Genomic DNA, 27,397 nt, shown 5'->3' with positions numbered 1-27,397 from the left:
CATGCAGCTTCAAGGCAGAAGACTGAAATTTAAAATTACAGTAAAATTGGTTGTACAGAACAAAGTGAATAGAGTGAAAATACCTTCAAAAAATTGTTAACAAACCCATCTGCATTCACTACCTCTCAAGTGGAAACAAAGTGTCAAAACAGAATACATTATATTGGTTATTTATTTGGCATCTTAGATTTTGTAACATATTTTGCATAAATCATTTGCTATTCAGAACATCACTTGTCTTTTAAAGACTCATCTTAAAAAGTTCCACACTTCAATTTCTTATTTCTTTACTACATGGGGTCTTGAATTTGTGGTCACCTTCTCCAGTGCTGGAATTTTACTACCTACAGTTTGAAAATCCATTTTGGTAATGGAAACTGAAACCAAAAAGGCAGGTGTCACTCCAGAGTCAAGTGACTTCTGTACTGCAGGAAGAAGTCAACTGCATCCTTCCACAGTTCCTTCTGAGGTTTAATGTTTAGGCATTCTGGCACTGGAGCAGGCCTGAGCTGTCAGGATCAAACACCATGCTTCCAAAAGATCATCTCAGTTACTCTGTAATTCCTATTATTTACCTTGGCCAACTATCCTCAAGTATTTACAGTGTGGGAACAAGGTCCTGGCACTGTTGCAGTTACTCAAAACGCCCAAGTGTTCAGAGGCTCCACATACTCCTGATTTCTGGAGGACTGTACAACATGAGTATTTCCAATGTTAGACACTAATGAATTTAGGCTAATATGAGAAAACGTCTTCTTATGCCAAGAACAAAACCTTTTTAGTGTATCTGGTTAAAAAAGCACGACTGGGTAGATATTCACATACACACAAACAATTCTCCTTTTCTTGATGAATCCCAAGACTTGCAGCCCCAGATCAACATATCACTAGGCAAATGGTAGAAGCAGAGTCACAAAAGTAGCAATGACTCTCCAACCACAATGATCTGTTACACTCTCACAATCAACTTCCCAGGCATATGAAATAACAGGCTGTCTGTAGCCCCCACAGGCCCCTCTAGTTCTCTGGAAGATGGATACAACATCCCAGGGCCCAAGGCAGCAGCTCACCCCAAACCTAGGCTGTTAAAACATACATTTCTGGATATATCAAGTAAATAGCATTTTTTCAGTGGACCACATTAACCTGAAACCTGCTATTCTCAACAAGGTAGATGTCCTCAAGAAAGCCAAATGGCAGGTAGGTACCTTCTCTAAAAAATCATCATGAAAAAAAATCCAGGTTAAGCTAATCCAAACATGAACCCATTCCTAAATTCCCGTGTTAGTGTGTGTACACGTGCTTTCCAACATATTCTTGCCAGTGCTGAGTGCACAGAAATACCAATTGCTGTGGTTAACGTGGACAAACCAAAAACCTAGCACCTCACAAAGCCCCAGCCTTCTAAGCTAAGTTAGCAAGAAGAAAGTAGGCTGAGTGTATGGGTGCAAGTATTTATTACCAGGGGGTCACTTTCATGTATCATTTCCCTTTGCAATAAAGATCCATAAACCAGAAATAGAAGTAGCCAACAGCATCAATCTCTGTCTCACAGTTAAGTGACACTGCCAGATCCTGGCAGATCTTTTCACCAAGAAAAAGCTGGGTGAATTCATTACGCTTGCAAAGTACAAACTGATAGAGAGTATAACCTCTAGCAATAAAAAAAACCAAGACAATTTGAAAAATAAATCTAGCTACAAGCAACAATTCCCACCATCCATCAGGAGGTACAGCAATGCACAGGGCTGAAACATCCACTAGGAAACCAAGGCCGAGTATCTGAATGGAGGTCCTGTCTAGAGAAGAAGGTACATAGGAAGATAAATGATTAATTTGAAAAATTCCTGCACGTCTCAAGACAGTTAAACACAAAAATAACATCTAGAGAAGAAATCAAATGACTGCTTTAATTATCAAGAAAATTTGTAGTACAAACTATTTTCAAGGGTTCTGAGAGCTACGACTAACAAACCAAAAAAAAAACCAAAAAAACCTCAGAAATATACATAATTTTCAGAGATACGTCGTAAATATCAGCGCAAATATCAGATTTCTTCTAGCAATACACAACAAATGGAAAATAGCAACCTCAGAAGTTGTGTACTAACTTGCTTTACTGATAGACTCATTTCCTCTCCCTCTCTCTCAAGACATTTATCATCTCCTGCTTTTATTTCCAAGCCTCAGATTTGACATGAAAAGAGAAACTGTGCAAAAAGCAAAACATGAATGGTAAAAAAAAAATAAAATAAAACTGCAAGGGCAACACCATGACCTGAAAACCAAAGCCACAAATCCAGTGCCAATGGAACTGTAACAAATTCTGGAAATTGCTTTATTAGCAGTGAAGATACTCAAAGATGGTTAATACAAACTAATTACGTGATCACGTATCATGGCAGATACAAGCAGCTGTATTCAGCTCCCAGCTGGTCTAGCAAAAAGGGGCAGTTGAACAGGTGAAAAAGAACATCTTAGCTCCTGTTCTCTAGCCCAATCCTGCTCTCCTGAGGGAGAGACCTTTTTGCTCTGGAGTTTTGCCTGGGTCACAGGGGCCTGGGCTTCCTGAAGGTAAATCTTACCAGTAAAGGCTGAATATAATAATGGTTTTATTTGGTCAGATCACAGGTCCACCTGGCTTGATAATCTGTCTCAAACAGCAGCTGAGAGATGAAACCCAAAGAACCAAAGATTGGGGCAGGCACAAAGCAGTATTTCCCCCGAAAGCCCCCACAGATCTCAAGGATTTGCAGGTCAGGGACTTACTGAGCCAAGCGTGGCATCTTACCAGTCCCTCTCTGAACATGTACACAGCTTCTTTGAGTCTTATAAACTGGTAACATTCACAACCGCTGCAGAAAGTAAATCTACTTTGACAAGAAGAGCTGCCTCTTCTCTTTGTTCCAGTAGAAATTAAGGATTTCCATTTTCAGCACAGAAATACGACTATCACAGAACTGATAATGACAGCTTGACAACTGCCAGGGAGCACGAACAGCATCCATTCAGTCACCTGAAGTGCAGACATGACCTGAAACCCTGTGGCATTAATTATCAGATTTCCCCCGGGGGGAGGGGGGGGAGGGGGGTTGGGGGGACTTAAAATCAAGATTCAGCTCACCAGAAAGGTGAATTTATTTTTTGCCAGCTTTCTCAAGTCCAGCACAATAGTAACCAAACAATAGGCCCACTTCTCCCAAAGCACTGCAAACACTTCTCAACATAGAAAGAGACACACAAAACTCTATTAGATACAACTTTGACTGTATGATCCATATTTAAAAGCAGATGTTCGTTAAATTCCTCAGAAAAAATTCTAACATTTCAGTGAAATAATAGTTCTATTATAAAGTAACAAGGCCAAATTTCATTATCCTGCTCTACTTCATTACGGAATCTGATTAATTTTAATTATAAAGTTTTAGAATAAATTAAGGTGAACATAATCAGAGTTCATGATTAATGTTACTTTAATGAACACCCAAAAATTAACATTTTACCACTAGAACCTTGCCAAGAATTTTTATGTAAGCTGAAGTGCAGTGTGTACAGCTGTGAAAATCCCACATGGCATGGAGCTTATAATCTACTTGATCAACATCAATTTTATATGTAAATAACTCATTCTTAAAACTGTCTCTTTTGATGGTTAAGTACAAAGAGGCGTCTGCTGTGTAACAGCAAATGAACCTGCAACAAAGAACTCATTACACCCAGCACTGTTACATTAAAGCTCTAATACATTCATAACAGCGGACACTGTTCCACCACTATAGACATGATGCATGTAAGGGTAATATTATATAAATGAGCATTAATTAATGTCACATTAGTACAGAATTTCTTTGGATTAACATTAATGTTTGATGATTGCTTTATCAATTGCCTTAAGTCAACTGACAGGAACAGGATGGATGGTATTGTAATGAACACCAAAGGGATTAAAACTGTGCAGTTATATGAAAATATGGCTTCTCCAGCTTTCACAGAGAGTACTTCCCACTTTGTATTCCATTAGAAACAAACTTTTAAGGTGGGTGCAATTCAGCAATAGTTCTATCTGCAATGTAATCATAAGTGATTGCACCAATGAAACATACTTCGAAGTTCAATAATTTAAACATTGCTATACAATAATTCTGTGTTTCTTAGAGAAGAAAACCTCATCAACTAGGGCTGAGAATGCTCATTAAAAGAAAACAATGTGTCTCTGCAGCACTGTGCACTTCAATAATTCCAGGAGTTTTATACAAGAGTGTGTCATAAATGAGGCATGGGAAGCCATTAACTCCACCATTCATATTGAATATTTTCTTATAATATATTCTTTCAAAAGAAATAATGAAACTGATTTATTTTTCTAGTAATAATGATGCACCTCTCTTTCATGTCTTGCTGTTGGTAACTTTATTTTTAAAGAACCTGTAAACTCACACAATTAGTCTAGACTTTGCCATCCAAAAGCCTTATTTCTCATTTTCAGGAAAGGAAAAAATATCAATGGTATATCTGAATATGCAAATAAGATTCACAAACAAATTTTTTTTTTTTGTCTTCTGCTCTAGTATTATCTAGACAGCTCATACTTCTCTTTGCACTTCTGCAACTTACCTCTTCCTGCATGTTCTAACTGTCACAACTGAGAATGACAAAAGTACAATATAATAATTCCAGGCGATATATCAGAGGGAAATGCCTCTCCAGGTATCCATCTCCAGAGCTGAGCAGGTTTGCTGCCTACCAAGCACATGATAAAGCTTGTCTGACTCCTCTTCTTCATCATTAGATCTTGCAAATATAAATTCATAAGTACAACAGAACATGTTAATAAAAATCCATTTCTTTTTTTTTCATTCTACCACTACACAAGGTGATGTCAGGATTTGGTTTTCTTCTTTTTTTAATCTCTTTGCACCCTAAAGTCTTGAATCTATATGATTAATAGATATCAGTATCAACTGTTCTAATTCCACTTCCATCAAGTGATTACAACAGAAACTTCAGAAGTTTCTGGAAGAAGCACACATGACGTCGTCCCCATCTCAAACCAAAACCAACATTACTAAGACAGGTGCTTCTCTAGTGTCTTAGAAACCCTCCAGTCTCCGGGGAACACAGTATCTACAATCAATCTGTATCCATGCTTAACTTGTCTTCTTATTAGATTATTTTTCCTTATGCTTAACTTAAGTGCCCCTTAGAGGTCTGCACCCATAAATGCCATGGCCACCTTGAAAAAATGCCATACAGGCTACCAGAGACTGAGAGTCTCGTGATGTTTTAAGAGAAGAAAGTAAGGCACTTTCCAAAACCTGAGCTTTCAGAAAGACTGTTTGTGAGGATGATTAGTACATTAAAAAAAAAGAAATTAATCTTTTTTAAATTATACACTTAAATGGGAATGGAATGAGTGAACCTGATTGGGAATAAGCATTATTGATTAAATTTGCTTGGTAATCCTATCTACTGTTTGGCTTGAATATAGCCACTTCAATGCTTCCTTTTTCCTTAAGCTTTCTTCCATTTCTTTATTTCTCTGAATAACTCCTTGAATTTAGAAAGAATCTTGCAGAAGATACCTGGACCCCAAACAGGCATAAAGATCTGCCTCTGCTCTGCAGAATCAATCTCATGCTTTAAATTTCAAATGACAACTCAAATGGAAAGTGCTGCCAGTCTCCCCTCCCATCTTCACAAGCTTTGGCACTTGTTCATTCTTTCCTTCCCTACCTGCATGCATTCTGCCTCGGGATTTTGGAAGCTCTACCTTTTCTTTAGCAAGAAATTAAGTTCCCTGTCTAACTGAAGAGATAAACAAGTCAGCAATGAAGAATGAGGGTGAAATGTGATAACTACCAATAACAACCCCTGAGAACCTTACAGTTATTTCTCACCCAAAGCCAGTATCTCCATTAAAGCTGTCCAAATATAAATCATCCCTTCACTGAAAAACACTTTCTCCTATGAGAAAAACTTTAGGAAAAACATACAACTAGGGAAAAAATTAATCTTATCTTTACAGGAAAAGGGGTATGTGTGCAAAATGGAGAAAGAAAGGAGAGAAAACCATAGGAGAAGCCAACATAAAAGAAAGACTAAAATGATTGAGCTATGAAGGACTTGGCAAAACTGTGTAGCTGGTCATTATGGGAATGGATTAAGATAAACAAGTGAACAGCAAGTAATGAAAATGGGAATGCACAAAATAAGCTGCTCATTTAAAATGATTGGTTCCAATCAAATTTGATCCTCTGGGGAAAGGGAGTGAACACAACACCACCTACTTTCAACAAGCTGTCTACCTCTTCATCTGCCAAGGCTGTAAAAATTGGTGAATAAGATGTTCTGTTACGTCAGAAGGATGGGACAGTAACCCAATATATAGCGACAATACCATCTGAATTGATGCTATCATTTGAACTTGAATACTTCACTCTGTTTGGACATCTCAAGGTAAATCCATTATTTTCCTTCTGACTAAAAGGGCTTTTACTTTGCAGCAATAACTCTCAAAAAAATTAGTTTAAAAAAAAATGCGTTTTTCACCTTTAGTAAAAGCACACCAAAACCTATAAAATATTCTGCTCCTGAAATTCTTATAAAAATAAGAGCTTTGCAATCAGATATATTTGATTTAAGGATAATGAAGCAGGTTTTATGGGCTGCAGAATCTTATAAATCTTTTCTGATTTTGTTTGGGGTAGAGGGAAAAGAGGAATTTTTGAAGGAAAAGATGATAGATTACATCTGCCTGTGGGTAATAAGGCTTCCTACAAGGAGAAGCAGCATAGTCTGAATAATTACATGCAGTCTGAGGCCAAAAGAGACATAGAACCTAGTCCTGGTCAGAAATTTTGGCTGCCACAAAATACTCGTAAAAAATGCATGAGGAAAATAGCATGAATTCTTGCTGGTTATCCACATTTTTTCTTATGCAGTAGGTCTAAGTGCAATTCCTTCCTTCTGCTTTGTGGAAATTGTTCCATTCTGCATCATGAATGTCAGCAGAAAATCAAAGTAATAGCCAAACTGCATGGAGAGTGTGTCAAAACATCAAAACCACAAATTAAAAAAAAAATATAAGCAGGACTGTATTTTAGCAGAAATATTGAGCATATTTTTCAAATAATGTCTGTAAGACACTACAATAAACACGGGTGTCTGGAAATATAGGCAAAGTCAAAAAAGCACAGCCTGTAACATTCACAGACCACACTGTTTAGAAGATCAGTAAGACCCCCCCCCCCCCCCCGAGCTGAGCTTAACTCCTTCAAACAAGATGATATTCTGGGTCCATTAAAGTCAGTCACAGTTCCAGCATTTGACCTTTTAAAGTAGTGGGATCTTTGCACTTGTACAGATGATAATTAGGAGTCAGCAACAGAGATAAGAATGAGTGTTTTGCAGAGCACAGCTGGACCCAGGCAATAACCACAACATGCTAGTTAATCTCACAATTAAATACTCATCTGCAGTCTTTTGAGGTATTTCCTATATTAGAAAGAATACTTGATTAGAGGGTAACTCCTTCCGTCTCACCCTGAAGAAACCAACTCATCCGTATAGTGATTTAAGAATTTAAATTTTATGTGTCACTGGGAAGCAGCTATTGAGCCTCCCAGAGACCGCTCCCCTCCTGACCAGAACTTCCTCCACCTTCTCCTTGAGAGAATCAAAAGATATGGAATCAAAGCTGTGCTTTACTGCAACACAATTCTGAAAGAGTGACAAAGTTGACCTGATGGATAAAAGAAACTAAAAATCAAAGCGTTAGTCAGCCAACCCCTCTCTTGCTCATCACGTACCCTTCTTTTCCTGCAAACCTGTTCTCAGGCTACGAATTCTCAGCAGGGGTTTTTGAGATGCTATAACTTTATAAAACCCCCTCAGGATCCACAGAAATATTACCTTCTTTCTCCAAAATCTTCTCCAAGAGCAACCAGTTTGTGGCTTAAGAAGCTCCAGAAATTTCTCTCAGATGAGCATGCTCAGTCTCAATGGAAGTGCATTCTCCCTAAAAAGCTATACCTGAACAAGGGCTAGAGTGGCTAACAAGGAAATTAAGTGACCTTTTCTCCCTGCCTCTGAGCCAAAATATAATATACTGTAACATTCAGTAAAGAGTAAACAATTTAATAACAAAAATTATGCTATCGATCACACCATCCCAGAACATCAAAAATCACAGTTCATAGATCAAAAGCACCAGAATAACTTACATTTTTCTTCTTTGTAGTTTCAGGAACTTCAGGCTATTTTCTAGGTTGCCTTATGTATGACTTCAGCACAAGCTAATGAGATATTGAGTGAGAAATCATCAGCAGCTGGTCAAGTAAAAACAGTCCATCAATCATTTTCATTTCCTTAATGTCAGCAATTCTAATTTCAACTCTGGGAAAAAAATGTGTTTTAAACTCTGAAATACATCATATGAAATAGTGACATTTGATAGCATGTTTTTAGATTCTCAAGTTTATTGGGAAGAAATCAGTTCAACACATAATGAAGTCATTCTTCCTTTAGAACCACAAAACCCAACTATAGGGGGGAAAAAAATAAAAAAAAAAAAAAAGAAGGCTGCTTCAACTAAAGCAGATGAACAAACTACCATCTATTCCAGAATAAATCCATTTGTACATAAAGCACCAGTAAAAATCCTGGAAGAATTGCAAAGAATCTTTTTCTAATATCAAACCTAAACCTCCCCTGACACAACTCCAGGCCATTCCCTGGGTGCTGTCCCTGGTCCCCTCAGAGCAGAGCTCAGGGCCTGCCCCTCCTCTGCCCCTCGCAAGGGAGTTGTAACTGCAGGGAGGTCTCCCCTCAGACTCCTCCTCTCCAGCTGAACACACCAAGAGCCCTCAGTGTCCTCACACAGCTTTGCTTCCCCTCAAGGCCTTCACCATCTTTGTTGCCCTCCTTCGGACGCTCTCTAACGCCTTAATATCGTTCTTATATTGCTGAGCCCAAAACTGCCCCAATATTGCAGGTGAGGCCGCCCCAGTGCAGAGCAGAGCTGACAAAATTACCAACTTGAACACAGTTTTCTGAAAAAGAAATCTCAGATGACCAGGTGACTCCAGTGACTGTGTCCCCCTTACCTTTATCCTGACACTGTGAGTAGCTTACTCTTGCTTCCTAGTCCAACACCTTGCAGCAGCGCCCTGGTTTGCATTAATCCTGGAGAGCTTCCTCTAGAACCTTGGGAAAAATTCCTTTCTCCAAGTTTCACTCTGGGAGCCTAAACACTGAACAACACAACCGCACCTGGACTGTCAAACTGGACATCTCCCTGGTAACAGATAACAAAGTTATATCTGCCTGACAAAACACTGAGTAAATCACCCCTCAACTAGAGCCAAAAGGAAGCAAAGTGATGTTCTCTCTTACATAAAAGCACTAAGAGCAGTGATATTGACATTCCTTAAGTTAATAAATAATTATTAAGATAATTAAAAGCGACAGTAAGTACAAAGAGTAATGCTAAATATTAAAAATTATTAGATTTTATATTAACACTAGGAAATTATTGTGGATTTCTGCCAAACAACCAAATTACAGAAAGGTATGTTTTGTTGGTTGGTTGGTTGTTTTTACAGTGTATATCTATTTTCAGAGAAAAATGTTCATATGAGAGAACAGGTTCCATATTACATTACACAAATGCAATTTGGTTGCTTAAGTTTTAATCCTGTACAGCAAAATTCCAATTTTCTATCTCTTGTACTTAAGTTCTAGTTCATGAACAGATTATAGGATGCAAAATAGGTAGATTCTAAAATATTAAATTTATATAAATCTTTCTAATAAATTTGTCAGAGTACAAAAAAATCCTGCTGACATGATAAGGTGAATCATTATTAAATGTACTATTTTCATGCTAATAGCTCACAAGGAAATAAACTCCTAGTATGCTTACTATTAATAGCTTGTTTTGTTAACCAGCCTGCCCCAGATCCTTGAAGGGACAAAGCTATCTGGAATTATCTGAAGATAACCTGGAAGTCTAAAGGCCCCACCAAACTTCAGTCCAGTTTTGATCCCTGCATATAAAAAGCACTCACTGTTACAATTCTACACTAATTGGGGGAGGGGGGGGGATTAATTTGTAGTAAGAAAAGTCAATATGAAGATTGGGAATATTACTTCAATAAAACTGTAAGCCAATAATCCATGGGGTTGGAAGAGACCTCATTGTCACTCTGCACATCCCGACCACTCCGAAGCAGCACACGTTCCTCATGTTGGGCAGTCTACCCAGCCTGAAATGTCTGCATAAAGAGACACTGTGGCCTCCCAAGGTAACCTGTTCCAGTGATTACTCATCTATATGGTGGATTTTTTAACCCAGAATTGCACATATTGTGCCTTTTGCTAATCACATTTGTCTTTCTCTGAACAGATATGGAGAATAATTTAACAACACACACCTTATGAAAACCTCTTCCATATATGAAAGTATTAGCAGGTTCCTCTGCTCCTCCACGTTTTCCTTTCTACCTCACACACTCAGTTAAGTCAGCTGCTTCTTACTTCTTGCGTGTTCTAAAATCCTTGCTTCCTTTGTTCCTCTTATCAGTCCATGTTATTCTTAAGCTGTGATGGCCAAAAGAGCCCTACTGACAATTCATGTCACCTGCAATTCTATATAGCTCCCAACACCATGTGAACAGTACCAGTGCTAGGCCAGAAATCCTGGTATTTTTATGTATACAGTGAACTTCTTCCCAAAGGTAATTGTTTGTACTTAACATTTCAACTTGCAGATTTCAGACCATTTCTCCAACCTTAAAAAAAAAAAAAAAAGAGAGAAAGAAAAAAAAAGGCAGGGGAATGCTTTTATTGACCTATAAAATCCTTTGAAGTCACACCAGGGTAGCATCATTCAAACTCTCAGTAATTCCACTCTTCATTCCCTCAGCCACCTTATTAATGAAAATACATCATTCTGATGGTCCCAGGCCAGTCCTTGCAGAATCACACTTCATTAAACTACCCCACCCTGACCCACAGCAGTATAAATAACAATTCACTAGGAACATTATTTTTCAGTGACCCTTATTTTCCCTCAGTACACACATAACTGCTTCTCAAGTTTGCTCATGGAAACGTCCTCTCAGTGTGCAAGTTACACATTTACTCCTTCCCTCGTGATCTCTTCCCAGCTATCCTGTCAAAGACCTCCGTGTATTTGACAAAAACGTATTTTGAATATACATGCTTGTGGTTTATTACCACCTTATCCTGAAGATTTTTAGGAAATGAACATGTAAGGATTTCCTGAAGCTTCTTCACACTTATCCAAGTCAAAGGGACTGATCTATAAATTCCCTAGTTTTAAGATAAGTCTTGCTTTCCTACTACTTTTTTAATACTCATTCCTCACAGATTTTTACAGTCAAGGCCAATGGTTCAGAAACTCCTTTCTTAAGTATTGTTAAACCTTTTTCTGGCATATATTTCACTTTGTCTTATTAACTGCATTAAGCACTTACTCCCAGATAACTATTTACATGAAGCCTGAAACAGGTAGAAAAGATGTAGTATTTTTCAATTACTGTCCCCCATTTAAAAAGGTCTTCCCTTCTTATTATTTCCTTCTAAATTACTTCCAATGCTCAGATTTCCATCCTCTTCTTCACCATTAAAATTTGCAAGTTACTTTTTTCTTCTAACTGAAAGTCTTTGATGCTGTTCAAAACCTTATCAGACTTATCCCTATTTTAATTAAGCTATTTAGGTTTGTAATAGCACTCTACCAGATCTGCATCTAAATAAATGCCAGGGAAATAATATGAATATCTGACCTTTACCAAACATCGTTTTTCCTCCAGACATGGAAAAGCTTACTTTTCCATGAGGAAAAATATGTTCTATCAGACATTTAAAATGGCATTGACAATGATAGGGACTAAATGGAAAACAGAGCAAGACTTGAAGCACAACATCAGAAATCAGGAATACAGCTGCCTGAAAATTCTCCAGAGGAATCTCTCTTCTACTGAATTTTGCCAGTTTATCAAAAGCAGAATATTCCATGGAAACAGAGAAAGCACAGCAGCAGCAAGTATCACAAATGCCATTATGAACTTACCTCCTCAGAAAGTGGCTCCAAGCTGTCACCCAGCATTTCATGTTCCCTTCACCTACTCACTGGTTGGTCTCATTTAGGTCACACTTTTTACTGGAACTTCACAAAGTTTCACTTCCTTATTAGTGCAAACAGAAGACTGGAAATATCATTATGGAACCAAAATGGTTCCAGCTTATGTGCATATGCTCTCTCATGTATACATGATCCATTTGTGCAGTGCCCAGTTAGTAAAGACACATTAAGAATGTATATTAAAAAAAAAAAGTACTAACCAAGTTTCCAGAGGAAATTTACCTTGAGCTCCAGTTTTGTTTTCCATTAACTGCTTCGAGGGTATATGTAATTATTATATTTCTTATTTTCTCCTAATTATGTGGAATTCAAAATGATTCTTCTTCATTTCTCTTCCAAAGAGCTAAATATATTCAGTAATATTCACTTATCTTTTACATATTGACAATTCCTCCCATAAATATTAGGGTCTTGAAAAAATTAGAAGCTCACTACTTAATAGAAAAGAAAATCCTAGATTATTCCTGAGTACAGCCTCGAGTCAAGTAGTTGACTTATCCTTTCTTTCCATCTTTGTACAAATTTTCTTTAATTTTAGCTACTGATAATGAAAAAAATGGTTAAAAATAATTACAATAACTTAAGATAGGAAAGATTTTTCAGTAAATAGAGCAAGTAGAATAATTTATTGAATGTATTCTACTAATCATTGCAGCTGTCTGATTTTAGACATTTATTTTCTTTGCCTACTCGAAGAGAAAGAAAATGTGCCAACTGGCAACACAGGCTTAGAAAACAACCACAAGAAGCAGTTCTTGAGAAAAGCTGATCTTGAAAGGACTAAAGGACTTCTGTTTTTTATTAATATGATGGTGGAGGGTGGTTTGATTGTTTCATTTGCCAGCCTTCTGATCGTACGCATTCATCATAAACACAATTATACAAAATATTATTCTTCCTTTTTATTTTACTTGATTAGGAACGAGTAGAACATCAGACAGAAATAACAGACAACAACTGGAAATTAATCCACTGAAAGGAAAGTTAAAATAAAAAGGAAGTGCCAATAAACGCTGTTGATGACCACAGACAAAGATCTGGTCTTGATTTTTAAGCCGTGTTTGGTTTTCTTTTCAGAAAGTAATTGGATATGGGGAATTTAGATTTAGATCTCCAGGTCTCCAATCTCTTTTAAGTCACTGTTTTAAGATCTGGCTGAACAGTAATGACAAAGCACTGGAATTTTTCATGCAATATGATGCATTACTGATTTCATCAAAAGTGATCATAAGCTATTCCACATAAAACTCCATTGTTAATTCCTCATTATGAAAAGATCAAGAGAAGTTAGGCAAGACATTCAGTCAAAAAGATAGTTGACAGCTATGCCAATATCTCCATTTCTATCAAAGAGAAGTCACGTCTCGTTCTATAAATTAAGAACTGCAGCATCTCACAGGTTGCTGGCACACAAATACCTTAAATCCGAGTAACTACAAGAAAAAGCACTTGTTTTTAGCCACACAGTAGACCTCAACACTCAGGCTGATGAAATTCATAGGGAGAGCCTTTAATCAACCCCTTCCCAAATGACTTCTGCAAGGAATTCAAGGAGTCATTCTAACCTTTGTTTTACACAGAGGATTCACTACCACAGAATTTAACTTAGTAACTACTCTCCCTTTCACCACCTCAAGAGTGTCAGAGATTTTTCAAATGAAACTTTCTTTTTACTACTTTACTCCACATAATTTCTTGTCCTACCCTCATTATCCAAGTATCTTTTAATCTTCCATTAGCAAATAATGGGATTTACTTTATATTAAAAGAACCTGGCAGGGACATCCAGGAATTTGCATGGACATTGGAATTTATTCAAATCTTTAGCATCAGACTCCACACAGTGGAGTCAGCAGGAATGTCTGGACAGCATCCAAGTCCAACTAACTGCTCAAAGCACTTTCAACTACAGCCAAGTTCCTTTGGGTTTTGGATGGGAACTCCACAACCTCCCTGGAAAACCCATTCCAGCAAAACCAGCTGGTGCATCAACCCTTCCTTGCAGGTCCATGTAAAGTGAAAGCGTGCTGACAGTGCCCTCTCCCGTCATCCAGGGCATTAATGGGCCGAACAGGACTGCACCCAGGGCTGCCACCAGCTCTTGGCCTTCAGCTGAACTTGGTGCTGATGATCCCAATCCTTTAAGCACAACACTTCACCCAGTTCTCAGCCCTGTCACTGACAGTTTATCCAGCCCATCCTTCCCCAGTCTGTGCATGGGACACAGTGTCAGGAGTCAGACTAAAGTCAACATCAAGCATATTATCCCACTGAACATGTTTTTAAAGAATGCACAGAGATACTTGGGGTTGTGTAGGTTAAAAAAACCTTCATTGCTAAGTATGTAAGAGAAGAATTTAAGGCATTTTGAATTTGTTTCAAAAAATTATTCTTTCTTTTAAAAGCTGGATTTGGTATTCATTTGTCAGTCATATCAACACTCTATCATGAGTTGCCTGAACTATCAATTAGGATTGATCTTTTTAATAAGAATTGTTACATATGGAAAAAGTAAATACCTTTTAACCTGAAACAGAATGCAATGCAGAAATGTATTTGGACAACAAAAATCAGCTGCCTCATACAGAGGATAAAACCCAAGATAAATGCATCTGAAAAACCAGCCTTCAGCAGTGTTCCTAGAAATGCCATCCTGACATTTAGAAAAATGACCAGCTTTTAACATCCTCCAGAAAATAGGAAACTGGTTGAGAAAAAACTCACATTGTAAAAACCATTTGCAATGAACTGTAAGAATTGGAAAATTCTTTTAAACTGAACAGCTAGCTAGATGTTGAGTTAATAATTACATGATTATTTATTTTTAATACTTGTCTATCACCATGATCAAGGATTTATTTCATCTTGGGGAGAGAAAATGCTGCTTTACTGCAGGTTCCCCCTCCAAAAAAAATTAATCTTCAGCAACCCAATGTATTTCCAGTTCTGTCAGGTATACTAAATGCAAATTACTGACTATTGTACTGAATCATCCTCTACAGAGCCATGAGCTGCTCCTCACGCTACATTACTTCAACACAGGCCTCATGTTCAGATCCGATTAATCCTGGAATAGCTTCGCTCAGAACTGTTAAATTAAAAACAGGGCTTAAAGAGAGAAAATCTTTCATTATCTTTCTCCAGTTCATGTGCATAGATCCCAGATTACTGCAAATTCCATAAAAATACCTGTAATCAGGTAAATTTAACTGCAGCTTATTTTTCAACTGTAAATCTATTTGGGGAATTCACTAGACTACTTTTGGCTTTTAAGTAGACTGAAGATCCTCCTCCTTAACAATTCGTATCTCATCATCATCATGGCTAGGGTTCGTGAACAAAGATTTGGGAAGGCTCTATCCACATTTATTACAGGCACGCTGGTGGCTTATGAGGCCAATACGAGACAGACACATCCGATTGCAAAAGGCACAGCAGAAAGACTCCTTAGATGGTGTATTCTGCAAGACATGGTTCTTTCTGTGTTGTCTTTTCTCCTCAAGGGTGATCCTGCAGGCGTTCTCAAAGGCATCAGCAGTGTTATAGATGGCATGTCTCCAGGCCTCCCGATTGGAGGCCAGAGTAGACCAGTTCTGTTGATCAATATGGCCAAGGCTGAGATGTTGTTTCAGGGAGTCCTTGTATCTTCTCTTTGGGGCTCCTCTCATGCGGCAGCCGGTGGCAAGTTCACCATAAAGCAGGATCTTAGGGAGGCGGTGGTTGGTCCTTCATCCTGGAGACGTGCCCTGCCCATCACAGCTGTGTTCTCAGCAACACGGCCTCAATACTTGTGACTGCTGCTTGCTCTAGAACAGATGTATTGGTCACATCATCTGACCAGTGGATGTTTAGGATTGTACGGAGGCAGCATTGATGGAAACGTTCTAGGAGACGCAGGTGGTGGCGGTAGATGACCCATGATTCGGAACCATATAAGAGAGTAGAACAGCACTATGGCTCTGTAAACACTGATCTTGGTACTTTTCTTCAGGTGTTTATTTCGCCAAACTCTTTTATGAAGCTTTCCGAAGGCACTGTGTGCCTTTGCTAGCCTGTGTCTATCTCCCTGTCAATCTTACCATCCGAGGAGATGAGGCTGCCTAGGTAATTAAACTGCTGGACTGATTTGAGCTCTGATTGGTGATGTGGGGATGAGAGGAGACTTCCTGAGGTGCAGGTTGATGGAGAACTTCTGTCTTCTTTAAGCTGACTTCCAGCCCAAAGAGCTCAGCAGTGTCTGCAGAGCAGGATGTTAAACGCTGCAGAGCTGTTTCTGTGTGGGCAACAAGGGCGGCGTCATCAGCGTAAAGCAGCTCCTGGACAAGATGGTTTAAGGTCTTGGTGTGGGCCTTCGGTCATCTTAGGTTGAAAAGGCTTCCATCAGTACGGTATTGGATGTAGATACCGTCCTGATCCTCGAGGTCTGCCGTGGCCCTCTGGAGCATCCTGCTGGAAAAGACTGTGAATAGGTAGGAGCGAGAACGCAGCCTTGTTTCACACCACTGGTAATTAGAAAGGGCTCAGAAAGTGCATTGCCATATCTGACTTGGCCGTGCTGATCCTCATGGAGTGAGATGATCATTTTAAGGAACCTGGGGGGACAACCTAAACGTTCCAAAATCTGCCACAGACCTTTTCTGCTCACAGTATCAAATGCCTTGGTGAGGTCAACAAAGGTTACATAGAGACCTTTGTTCTGTTCCCTACACTTCTCTTGCAGTTGTCTAAGAACAAATACCATGTCTGTGGTGCTCCTGTTGGCTCTGAAACCACACTGACTTTCAGGTAGAATTTCTTCTGCTATAGCGGGTATTAGTCTGTTTAAGAGTATTCTTGCCAGGATTTTGCCAGCAATGGAGAGCAGAGTAATTCCATGGTAATTTGAGCAATCTGATTTAATTCCTTTCTTCTTATACAAAGTGATGATGACTGCATCACGAAGGTCTGATGGTAGTTTTCCTAGTTCCCAACAGCACACCACGAACTCATGAAATTTGGTATGGAGTGCAAGGCCCCCATGTTTCCAGACTTCAGGTGGAAACAATTTGTATCTAATTCCCCCATAAAACGTTTGACAAGAGTTAACATTTAGAAAAAGAATTTTCAATTACACATACTGCATATAAAAGAAAGTCCTCTGTAGGAGTGCTTGAAGTCAACTCAACCAACTCCTCAGGCTATGTCTACAACAGAATCATGAAAAGTACATATTTTCTTGCATAAATGCCAGCATAATATGCCATGTGGTCATAGCAATTTTACTAGAATAAATCCTTTTTCTGAAAATCTAATACTCAATAAAGTCATAAAAATAATAAAAAAAAATATGAATAAAAACAAAGAACTGAGTGACACTTTCCACCCACACAGAATTTTTTCTAGTTTACATCTTGATATACCACAATTCCAAACTTCTCTGGAACAGCATTTTTTTTAAGTTGTTTGAATATGAAAAGGACAGTAAAGTAAGAGTGTTCAATCCAGTCTTTTTACAAAAAGACATGAACACAAGCTCTGTTTGTTCATGCCCCTTTGTAGAAATCGAAAATAATTTAAAAAGGATTTCAGGAAGTCAGCTATTTCAACCCCTTGCATGAATAAACAACAGCCATTCTGTTCCCAAAGATTTTAGCAAGGAATTTATGCAAAGTCCCTGGTTAGTTTAGGCTCAGTTATTCAAACAGAGAGCAACTACACAGATCTAACAAGAATGACCAGGCAATTCCTAAAATTAAAAATATGAAACATTTCCTTTTTAAGTTGAACAAAATGTTTTCTTCAATCTGAAATCACTCTTTTGGAGGAACTCTTGCAGATCTATATAAAATGTTGCCCCGGAGCATCAAAATGAAAAATCCACTTCTCAGAGCAAGATTATGTAGCTAAAATGCGAGATACACTGCATCACTGTGATGAGAAACCAAAGTGTCTTTTCTTCCTTCTACCCAAGGAAGTGTTAAAAGTTTTCATCAGGAAACCATAAAGTACAAATAACGTCAAGTTTGAGGTATTTGTATGCTTGAGGTATCTATATGTCCTTCCACCCTAAAAGAGTAAGAATGGCAATAAAATACCACACAAACCCTTATCAATCACAGTCTCTACAGCGAGACAGTGGGTCAAACCCTAAAGCTGTTGTTGAAGAGTACTCAATGCAGGGGCAGAGCAAGGCATTAGCACTCCACAGCACTCAAATTTAAGAGCTGAGACAAAGGACAAGGCCCAGAACCATACCATCAATAAAGACTGCTGGTTTTCCATCCATTTTCTGAGTTTGAATTCCCAATGCTCAGGTTCCAGTAAGTGAACAATCAGAATTTGAAATGTAGACAGACACAATGGCACATGTCCCAGCTCTCCACTGTATCTCCCTTCCCACAGCTGGACCTTCCCCATGGATACAGAAGGCTCTGTACTGCACCCCTTCTCTTTAGAGGGCACAGCACAGTCCAGCTCTCTCCCTGTCTCAGGTGTCCCCCTATTTTCAGGGATTTCAGCTCCTAACCTCATCCTCACAGCACTTCAGCTGGTGCACTCAGATCCCAAAATGCCTGAAACCCAAATGTGGTGTGGACACAAGCCTGTGGTGAAGCAAGAGGCCACAGAGAACCTTGAGGGAACCCAATTTAATGAAGACCAGGAGCTGCATTCCCAGCAAGGTTCAACTATTCCTGACATGCAATGTGGGTGCTTCACTGTCTGCCACCACCCACTTCACCTCCCTCGCAACATCATTCCTGGAGCAGTCCCACGCTGTCTGACACAGAGCAGGGCAGGTTTATAGTCAGGCTCAGCTTGGCCTGCCCTTGGGCTACACAGATGGTCAGGGCTGGATTATCAGTACACCAGACATGTAACATAAATACACACCATGTGGTCAATTCAGTTCCCTTCCTGATCTGGCCTCAAGGTAAAATTAGTCATTAGTCTCCTCCCATTTTTCAAATGCCTCAGTAAAAGACTGAACACAAGAGCCACAGGCACGCCCAGAACAGCAGGTTAAATTACCAAGTTGCTGCTGGTTCACAGAGCTTTGGTGCCTAGTTCACTTTGAAAATCCAAATGAAAATGCCAACTACTGTATTGACATTATTTGACCCCAAAATTTAGGTAATCTTAACATAAAAACCCAGTTAAGAAACAGAAATCTTTGAAATGCACAAGAAGAAAGTGAAATCACAACTGATCAGAAGAGACAAAATACACCTGCCCAATATGAATTTTATACACACACATATACCCAACCAATAGCCAGAACAAGATGAGAAACTAATGAAGCTCAAATATCATGAAACAACATTCCAGAAGTAAGGAAATTTTAATTCAAGAGAGCAGCTCTCATCAGTGTATCTGACTCTTCTTTACCAACCTTAACAATCTAGGTAGTGATTTTATTCAAATCCACAGGAGGATGAAGAACAATTATTCAGGCATACCTTCCCTACTTAATGAAGGCAGAGACAGCAGTGCCTGCAATCATCCTAATTGCTGCTCACAACAGCCACTTCAGCTCCCACTCAATCACAACTCTGTTATCCCTTTTGACCACCCAGGTAAGTGCACACCTTTATTGTGACTGAGTAAAAGCAGAGCCCGAGAAACATGAAATTAGTATTGCTACACTCCAATGATTTCAATAACTTTTCATTGTAAAGGATGAAGAGAGAAGACAAGAGTTTATCATTAGGAAGATGCAAGTGCTTATTACCAGAAGAAAATGATTGCTCCTATGGATACATTATTACATTCATAGCCGTGCTATGGCATGATTCTGCCATTGATAAGCTATCCAAAGCCACAGTAGTAATTCCTGTTATTTGATGTCTTAAAATGCAAATATATCCCCTAACAATGTATGTCTATGAGTAAAATTCAGAAAGGACAAAGATAGGACACAAATAATTCCAAAAAATTTTTTAAAAAAATTCAGAACAAAAGTTGCTGCCTTTCTGAGGAATTATAAATGTATTTGCAATTTTCTGTGTGCCTGAATTATTTTGTGAACAGAAAAACTTGAAGGTTCTTGGAGACTGAGCAGGTCTTTATTAGTGTAGAGACCATTTTGCATCACCTCACTGTGATAAAGTGTCTGTGAAAAACAGACATTTACATAAAAGCAAGTATCTGCTGAAAAGATGTTTCTCCCAGCTTGCATTAAAAACTCTTTAAAGAAAAGATTTTTAGTAATTTTTCACTGGCATCAACAGGCTCTTAATTCCACTTGAGGTCCTTAAGGCTTATAAGACACTTCAAAGAACTGAGGAAAATAAAAAAAAGATAAATTTAGGAACCACAAAAGCTATAGTCTTCATACCATTTCAAATATTGGGGCTAAATCCTAAGTTCCTGTACATTTGTTCAGACACTGAGGCCTAGTTTCAAAAAAACAGACAATGCAGAACCTACCTAGAATTTAGGCACACAAGTCCTTGGCAATGACCCTGTTTAAGCTCAATGCTCTGTATTGAAAAACTTGTTTAATGCAGTCTCAGTAATAGCCATAAAGTATTCTTGGTGGTTTTCCATTCAGTTCAATAATAAATGTATAAGCAGATCAAGAGTTCTAAAAGAAACTAAGAACTTTACATTCACTCCTGTCATTTAACCATAGTATAACACCTCATAACTTTAAATCTTCTGTATTTTTTCCTTTCTGCTCCCTCATCTTTGCCACCTTGTGCAGTCACTGTGTTCTGCAGCAAATTATATGACACTTTCCCTTACTGACATATTTAAATAGCTGCTTTCTGACTTTCCCAAGTCAGTGGGGTGGGATACGTATTCTTCTTTTTCCCTTAGTCTGCATTATGTAACCCTAAAACCATGATTGCTTCTGAAATAAAAAAGATAACCTCGATTTTGTTTCAAGAGTCTAAGAATTTAGGACCATTTGACTTACAATCTTGTACTTTTATGCCAGCAAGACATAAAAAACTGTTCTTGGGACAAACCCACCATGATCTTTTGGACTCAGGGGATGCTGTTCACCACATCTGCATCCTTCCACGTGCTCTGGGCTACTAAAAGCTGGAATCACAGAATCAGCTAGACCTTCAAGATCATCGAGTCCAACCATTAAAGGTGGATGGTCTAACCCTTATTATACTTTCCGCCACTTAACAGCAAACCTGACCCACTCTAGAGCAGATATTGCTACAGACATCTGCTACAAGAGAGTATCAAAGACTAATATGCCAAGCTGAAGAGATAACACACAGCCAACCCACATGTAAAGCACCACCAGAGAAGTTCAGGAATTAATGCTGCATTCAACAGAAACTGCAGCTAAATTCTGAGTAAAAATATTACAGCACCTTTATCTGGTAGAGGGACTGGAAGAGCAACTGGAATAAAGCACCTGCAAATTTCACCTGCTGCCCATTAAATAAAGAGAAAACATCAAAAAGTACAATATCTGTGTGATGAAAGACATCTGATATGCTTAGATTATCTTAGTCCCTACACAACACTATCCTAATAACAAGAGAATAAGAAAATAGTCTCATTAGAACAGCTTTGGACTGCATTAACTGGTATGATTTACAGAATAGAAAGGAATTTCAGCTTCCCAAAAAGGAAACAAATAGTTGTATCATACAATTGCCCTCTCAATGTGCTTGATGAATCATCTTGAGTTATCTTTAGATAAGAACAGTATGTCTACAGAAAATGTTTACAGACAAAAAGCATGGAATTAACACTGTGTAGCCATATTAACGCTACCCATCTCCATAGTCTCAGGAATTAACTGCCAGACATAACAAATGCCAAATCCATTTGTCAAATCTAAAAGAAAAGTTATTTTTAAAACACAAACTATATTCCTTTTCAAAAAATTCACAGCTGAATTAGCCTATAAGCATGCCAGACAACCAGATTTCTGGATTTACCCAACAGTACTATCTTCCCAACCTAGCAATTCAGTAATTTTTACATTTGTAACTTGGTGCTCTTACACTCCATGCTGTTAACACTCTACTTGAAAACAATACTAACAGAATACCTACATTTTAACAAATTATTAATTAAATTGTTGCATTCTACAGGAACAGAGATTACAATTTCAAACTCTGCTCTACGAAGTGGCATTAGGAAAAAACTCTTTGTTGCTGGCACAGGAAGGATTATGTCTGCCCTGAACTAGTGATGGTTCACAATAAGCATAAAATAATCTACAGATGTACGTTGTATCTGTGATAGAGCACTTGCTACAGACTTTAGACACAAGCTATGATAAAATACAATACCTACTCATTCTGGGAACATGTATTTAGTTTTTACTTAGATTTATGTAAAAAAATGTCCTTTTCAGCCTTTTAAAGAGCATGTCAAGAAATACAGGTTAAACTCTAACTGACACTAACTATGGCTTAAATTCAAATATATTCTAACAATAGGCTTTGAGACAGACATTTCAAAAAGGAAAAAGTCTGGTGCCTCACATTGTTGATGTACTCTGAGAGCAGGTCCTGCAGGGCCTGGCGGATGGCGTTGCACTCGGCGATGATGCGCTCCCGATGGACATCCCGCGTGCACGAGGAGTCGGCCAGCAGAGCTGCTCCACTTATAATGGCTTCCAGACGTTTCTCTAGGGAGGGCCTTATTGTCTCCTCATTCACTACAAGAGGATCCAGGACAATTAAATTCTGGAAAAAATAAGGAGTCTAGTTAAGAAAAGTCAGCCCAATTAGGTTACTGCTCTATTTTTTACTTGCATGAACCACAGGGACATTGTGCTTCCTAGACTTGCAACCAGCCCTTCCCACTGGAAGGTCAAAAAACTTTTGACCATGGCAGATTCTGTTTTCCCTAGTGGGGCTGTGCATAGAGATCATTTGTAGACAAACCCAAATTCTCTCTGCCATTCAGATCTCACTACTTTCCAAGCCAGTTATCCATGTTATCAAATCCTCAGACCAGAGTCTCGACTTCATTTCAACACCTCCAAACTTTAGTCTTTTACAGATCAGGAGAACCTCTGGATTTACCTCAAAAACAGCAGTGCTAGCTCACAGCTGCGAATGTCACATCAGATTACATGAGCAGTCTCATTCTGCTGATTTTTAGCCTGATACAATCCCACACTGTGACAAAGTCACTGCTGCCACCTTTAACAGGCTGAATATGTGCAAAGATAAAAACCAGAAACTTTTGTTTAACAATTGCTTTTTTGCAAAGGACCTAGATATAAGTGCCCTTTGCTTTTCAGTAGGTAGTGTAAACCAAAGCAGACAACTCTTTTGGCTTGATAAAATTAATAACATTTGTGCGTCAAGCAAATAAAGAAGAGAGGATATTTTCATGAAATGTGAAAGTAAGTATATTTGAGCTGCTGCATTTAAAGAAATACAAACTAGTAATTTTTAATGTAACTGAATACGTAAAACAGTGTCATTATAGTTCTGACCACCAAACCTCTACTCCACATACACCCATTCACCTCTTACACTCGCAGGTAGTTCAAACATTTCAGAAGTATTGAACAAGAAAACTATGCCATGTACCCTGAAGTGGAATTTTTCTGTTACCTATTCTGAGATACTATAAAAAGTCTAAAACTGAGATCATGGATTTGTTCCAGGAAGTGAAAGGATAGACCATTAAAATGGCTTATGAGTCTATGTCAGGTGTTCCTGTGTATCCAGCCGATGTAACCACAGATTAAGTTAAAGCAATAACTATTCATTTCCAAGTTCCTGGATTTTCTCAAAACAAGGTTCACCTATCCAGATACAATAACAGTGAAAAGGAATTTATGTGCAAGCAGGAAGGAAAGAACCTCATTATTCTAAAGATGAAAAACATAGCTATTTGTATATCCATAAAGCAACATAATAACGTAATTAATTAATTCCTAATTCAAAGATGTAAAAAATATGCTGATCATGGAAATGTGAATTTTACATACAACTATGGAACCAAAGCCAAACTGGAATAGAACAGTTTGCCCACTCACAAAGACGGAGGAAAGCAAACAGGCAGTTCACTGCTTTCATCCTCTTTTGCAGAAGTAGGAGCCAGTTAAGAACCACTCAACATTTAAAAAAAAAGAATAGCTGACTTTTGCCTTCTCCAAACAAGAGAGAAGAAAAGCTGAAATTTTGCCAGGGCCTGGCAGACCCTGCCATGAAGGCCAAAATACAAAGGAAAGAAAGAGCACTTGGACAGAATAAAGGAGGCTTGCTCTTCTGCTCTGAATACCTCTACATTTCCTAACCTCTTGCTGGCAGTGGATGGAAGCCGCAGCACAGGAAGTCATTTTGCTTTTGCAGGCAACTTCCTAATTGCCAACGTCCAGAGTCAGGCCCGATGGGAACAGCAATCCAGCTCTCAGTGTTGTCACCAAAAGCCTTCCTTTCCTGGAGCAGCTGTTTCCACAGAAGGAAGGAAATGCACCTGAGGACACTTTTCTGGAAGGGTGAAGGCAGTACGATACCATTTGTTCACAAGGAGAACTTAGAGACAGATTAAAAGTATTAGCATAGGGCACCTATTTTTTTGTTCTTTTCTTTTCTTTGCTGAGCTTCCTTACAACAGTGAGAGAAGGGCTGGAAGCAAAGAAAAGCTGCACCCCATTTACCTGGAGGCAAGCTGAGTTACTACACATCTCAAATGCAACAGGCGCAGCAGGAAATTAGGGAAATGCAGTACAAGGAATTGTAAGAAAGTGGTATGGAGTGCCATTAAGAAGTCTGAAATGCAAAGGAAATTAATCCCTTTCAGCTGTCACCTCGGTACATAAGACTATGTAACTTTAAAAGCAGAATCAAATAGTTCTCAGCAGTAGGAAATGTGTTTTCCTGCCTAACAAGCATCGACAACTCCATTATTCAGATCTTTGTTACTTTGTTACTATATCCAGGCATAGCAAAATTAAAAATGAAGCGGCTTTGACTTTTATAACTAGCACATTAATATATATATATTTGGAAAACTGCATAAAACTAGCCATTAGTGTTTAAATATTTACATTTTAAAATTATATATAATTAACTTGCACCCAAAAGACAAGTTCACATTAATCTTATGCAGGAAAGACTCATCCATAACGATCTTCTAAGAATGACAAGGGAAGATCTTCTAAGATATAGTCAGTTCCAGAGGTCAGGACATTCATTTCTGATGTGGAAGAAGGTGTTGGAGATTTGAAACTCTGCCTCCCTCAATCACAATTAGAGCCCTTAATACCAAAGTGTTCTGTGGTACTTCAGCTAAATTTTGCCACTTGGTCCTGGAGCAGCAACTTTCCTGTCAAGCTCCCAACTAAGTCCCCTCATGCCAGGCTATATGTACAGTGTCCATTGTAATACAAAACACACCTGCCAAGTACAATATTGAAATGTTACTGCATTAAAAAACAGCTTCATTGATTGTGGAAGATTAAGACACACCTAAAGGCTACAGCCAATTAGCCATTTAGCTTGAAAAATGACTGCCTTCAAATCTCAGATGAAACAGAGGAAGAAACCTCCTCCTTTGGGAGACAGTTTGTAGAAAGTTCATGCCAAGATGGACCAATAGCACTGGCAAAAAAGCTACTGTGGTCCATCACTAAATAATCAGAAACACCTAGGCAGCAGTAAACAGGAAAATACGAGTTAAGACTCTGCCCACAGATTAAATTCTTCAAACAATTTCACCAACTATCTATAAGTAAATCTACGCAGAAAAGACACCAGCCACGCCACAGGCAGTCCTGCAGTTCTGCTTTAAGAGGCTAAAGAGCGCTCAGCTACCTGAGCTCTTAAGTGTAAGTGAGCATTTAAGAGGAGTTATTAGATCCCTGTTTTCTCCCTCATTGGACTTCTGATGCGTGAAAAAAGAGGGATCACAGGTATCCAGAAACCTGGTTCTGTTTCCTGAAGTTCTGGACTGATTTACAGCCTTTGGACATCATTAAAGGACCACAGAGCAGAACACGCTGACAGAGTCAGGCATGTGACACCTGGATCATTTTGTGACAAATCTCTTTACATTCAGAAGATGCAAGAGCAGGGAAAGGCATCAGTTAACCTGCGCCCACACACTCTTCTCACAGATCTTAATATGCAATTAAATTTTAAAGTTCCAATTTTGCGTTTATTTATAAATGGCATGGGAGTTATTTGGAGCCTTTCAGAGGAATTGTTGAGAATCTCTACTGATTTAAGGGTTAGCTGCTCTAATTTTACTGGTGGTTTCCTCACCTCTAAATCTTTAATAACTTCCACGCTGCCAGCACTGGCAAAGGAAGAATGACATTGCAGAACATGTAGATACTAGATCGTTGGGTAGGCTCTGTGATACATTTCCACACTATAAACATTTAATGAGATTTGTTCCCAACAGACTATTTACTACATCAATCTATTTCATGGCACTGGATTTGCAACAAGAAGATAGAGCAAAGGTTATTTCAGGTCCTTAGCCAATAGAACTGTCTGTAAAGAGAGAAGAATGCAACTATGTAATTCCTAAAATCATTTTAAGTTATAAATTTTGCTTTATCTAACTCACACAGCTTCAATTCCCATTTGTGGTACTTAGGTAAAAATACATTTAAAACTCCATAAGCAAATGGCTTTTTATAACAGTTAGACTTCTATGTTCTTATGTTTCCAAATAAAAATAAATTCAGTGAAAAATACTATTTTTCCATTTTCTGATTATCACAAACCTCAGATTTTAGAACTATAATAAATTTTATTACATTTTTTAAATTATTTAAATGGTACTGCTCACGTACAGTCAAGATGAATTCATCTGTGGTCAGAAAATGCAACCTTTTAGCCAAATATTTTTTAAAAATTTGTAAGTAAACCAGGTTAATAATACCTCTCATTTAAAGCATACATTTGTCATTCAGAGCTTCATTGTAACAAATTATGTATTACTCTTAAATGTTTCTTTTTTTTCTTCTATTTGTTAAGAAAACAGGTTTGAAACTATAATTTTAAAACCCAGTATGAGAAGCAAGGAGGGATAACAGGTAATGTGCTATTGTAGCCTGTTCCTTTAGGGGGAAAAAACTTCAAGCACAACTGAGAGGTCTATTTTTGTCAATAAACTGCCACCACCAAATCTGTGTGATATTTCAGTGTATTTCTTTAATCTGCCACTGAAAATTTTAGGCAAAGTCTATTCCCATCAGTCATAACACCAATTCTTCTGAAAACCTATCAACAATATTGGAGTTCAGAGACTGAGATTTGCTAAGCCCAAGAATTTACAATCAAAACCACAAATATT

The 27,397-nt window shown here is 38.3% G+C and overlaps 1 protein-coding gene and 1 long non-coding RNA gene across 7 annotated transcripts in view; both read right to left on the bottom strand.

Annotated features, from left to right (window-relative positions):
• The window catches only part of LOC135417813 (catenin alpha-3), a 438,645-nt gene that overhangs the window by 311,167 nt on the left and 100,081 nt on the right, over positions 1–27,397 (bottom strand). For 5 of the 6 annotated variants that reach the window (XM_064662319.1, XM_064662320.1, XM_064662326.1 and 2 more), the window contains one exon: positions 22,612–22,815. In XM_064662319.1, coding sequence (XP_064518389.1) covers positions 22,612–22,815 — 204 coding nt within the window. Of the gene's footprint in view, positions 1–8,222; positions 8,295–9,104; positions 9,370–22,611; positions 22,816–27,397 lie in introns of those variants that run through there. The other variant, XM_064662323.1, reaches the window with a different exon arrangement.
• LOC135417818 (uncharacterized) lies at positions 159–6,624 on the bottom strand. The gene is made up of 3 exons (XR_010432217.1): positions 4,615–6,624; positions 3,125–3,216; positions 159–689 (listed from the first exon to the last, which is right to left on the bottom strand). It is a non-coding gene; the product is annotated as an uncharacterized LOC135417818 (long non-coding RNA).

This window comes from Pseudopipra pipra, chromosome 8 (assembly GCF_036250125.1).
Source record: "Pseudopipra pipra isolate bDixPip1 chromosome 8, bDixPip1.hap1, whole genome shotgun sequence".
Classification (NCBI taxonomy): Eukaryota; Metazoa; Chordata; class Aves; order Passeriformes; family Pipridae; genus Pseudopipra; species Pseudopipra pipra.
This window is presented reverse-complemented; position numbering and strand designations above follow the sequence as displayed.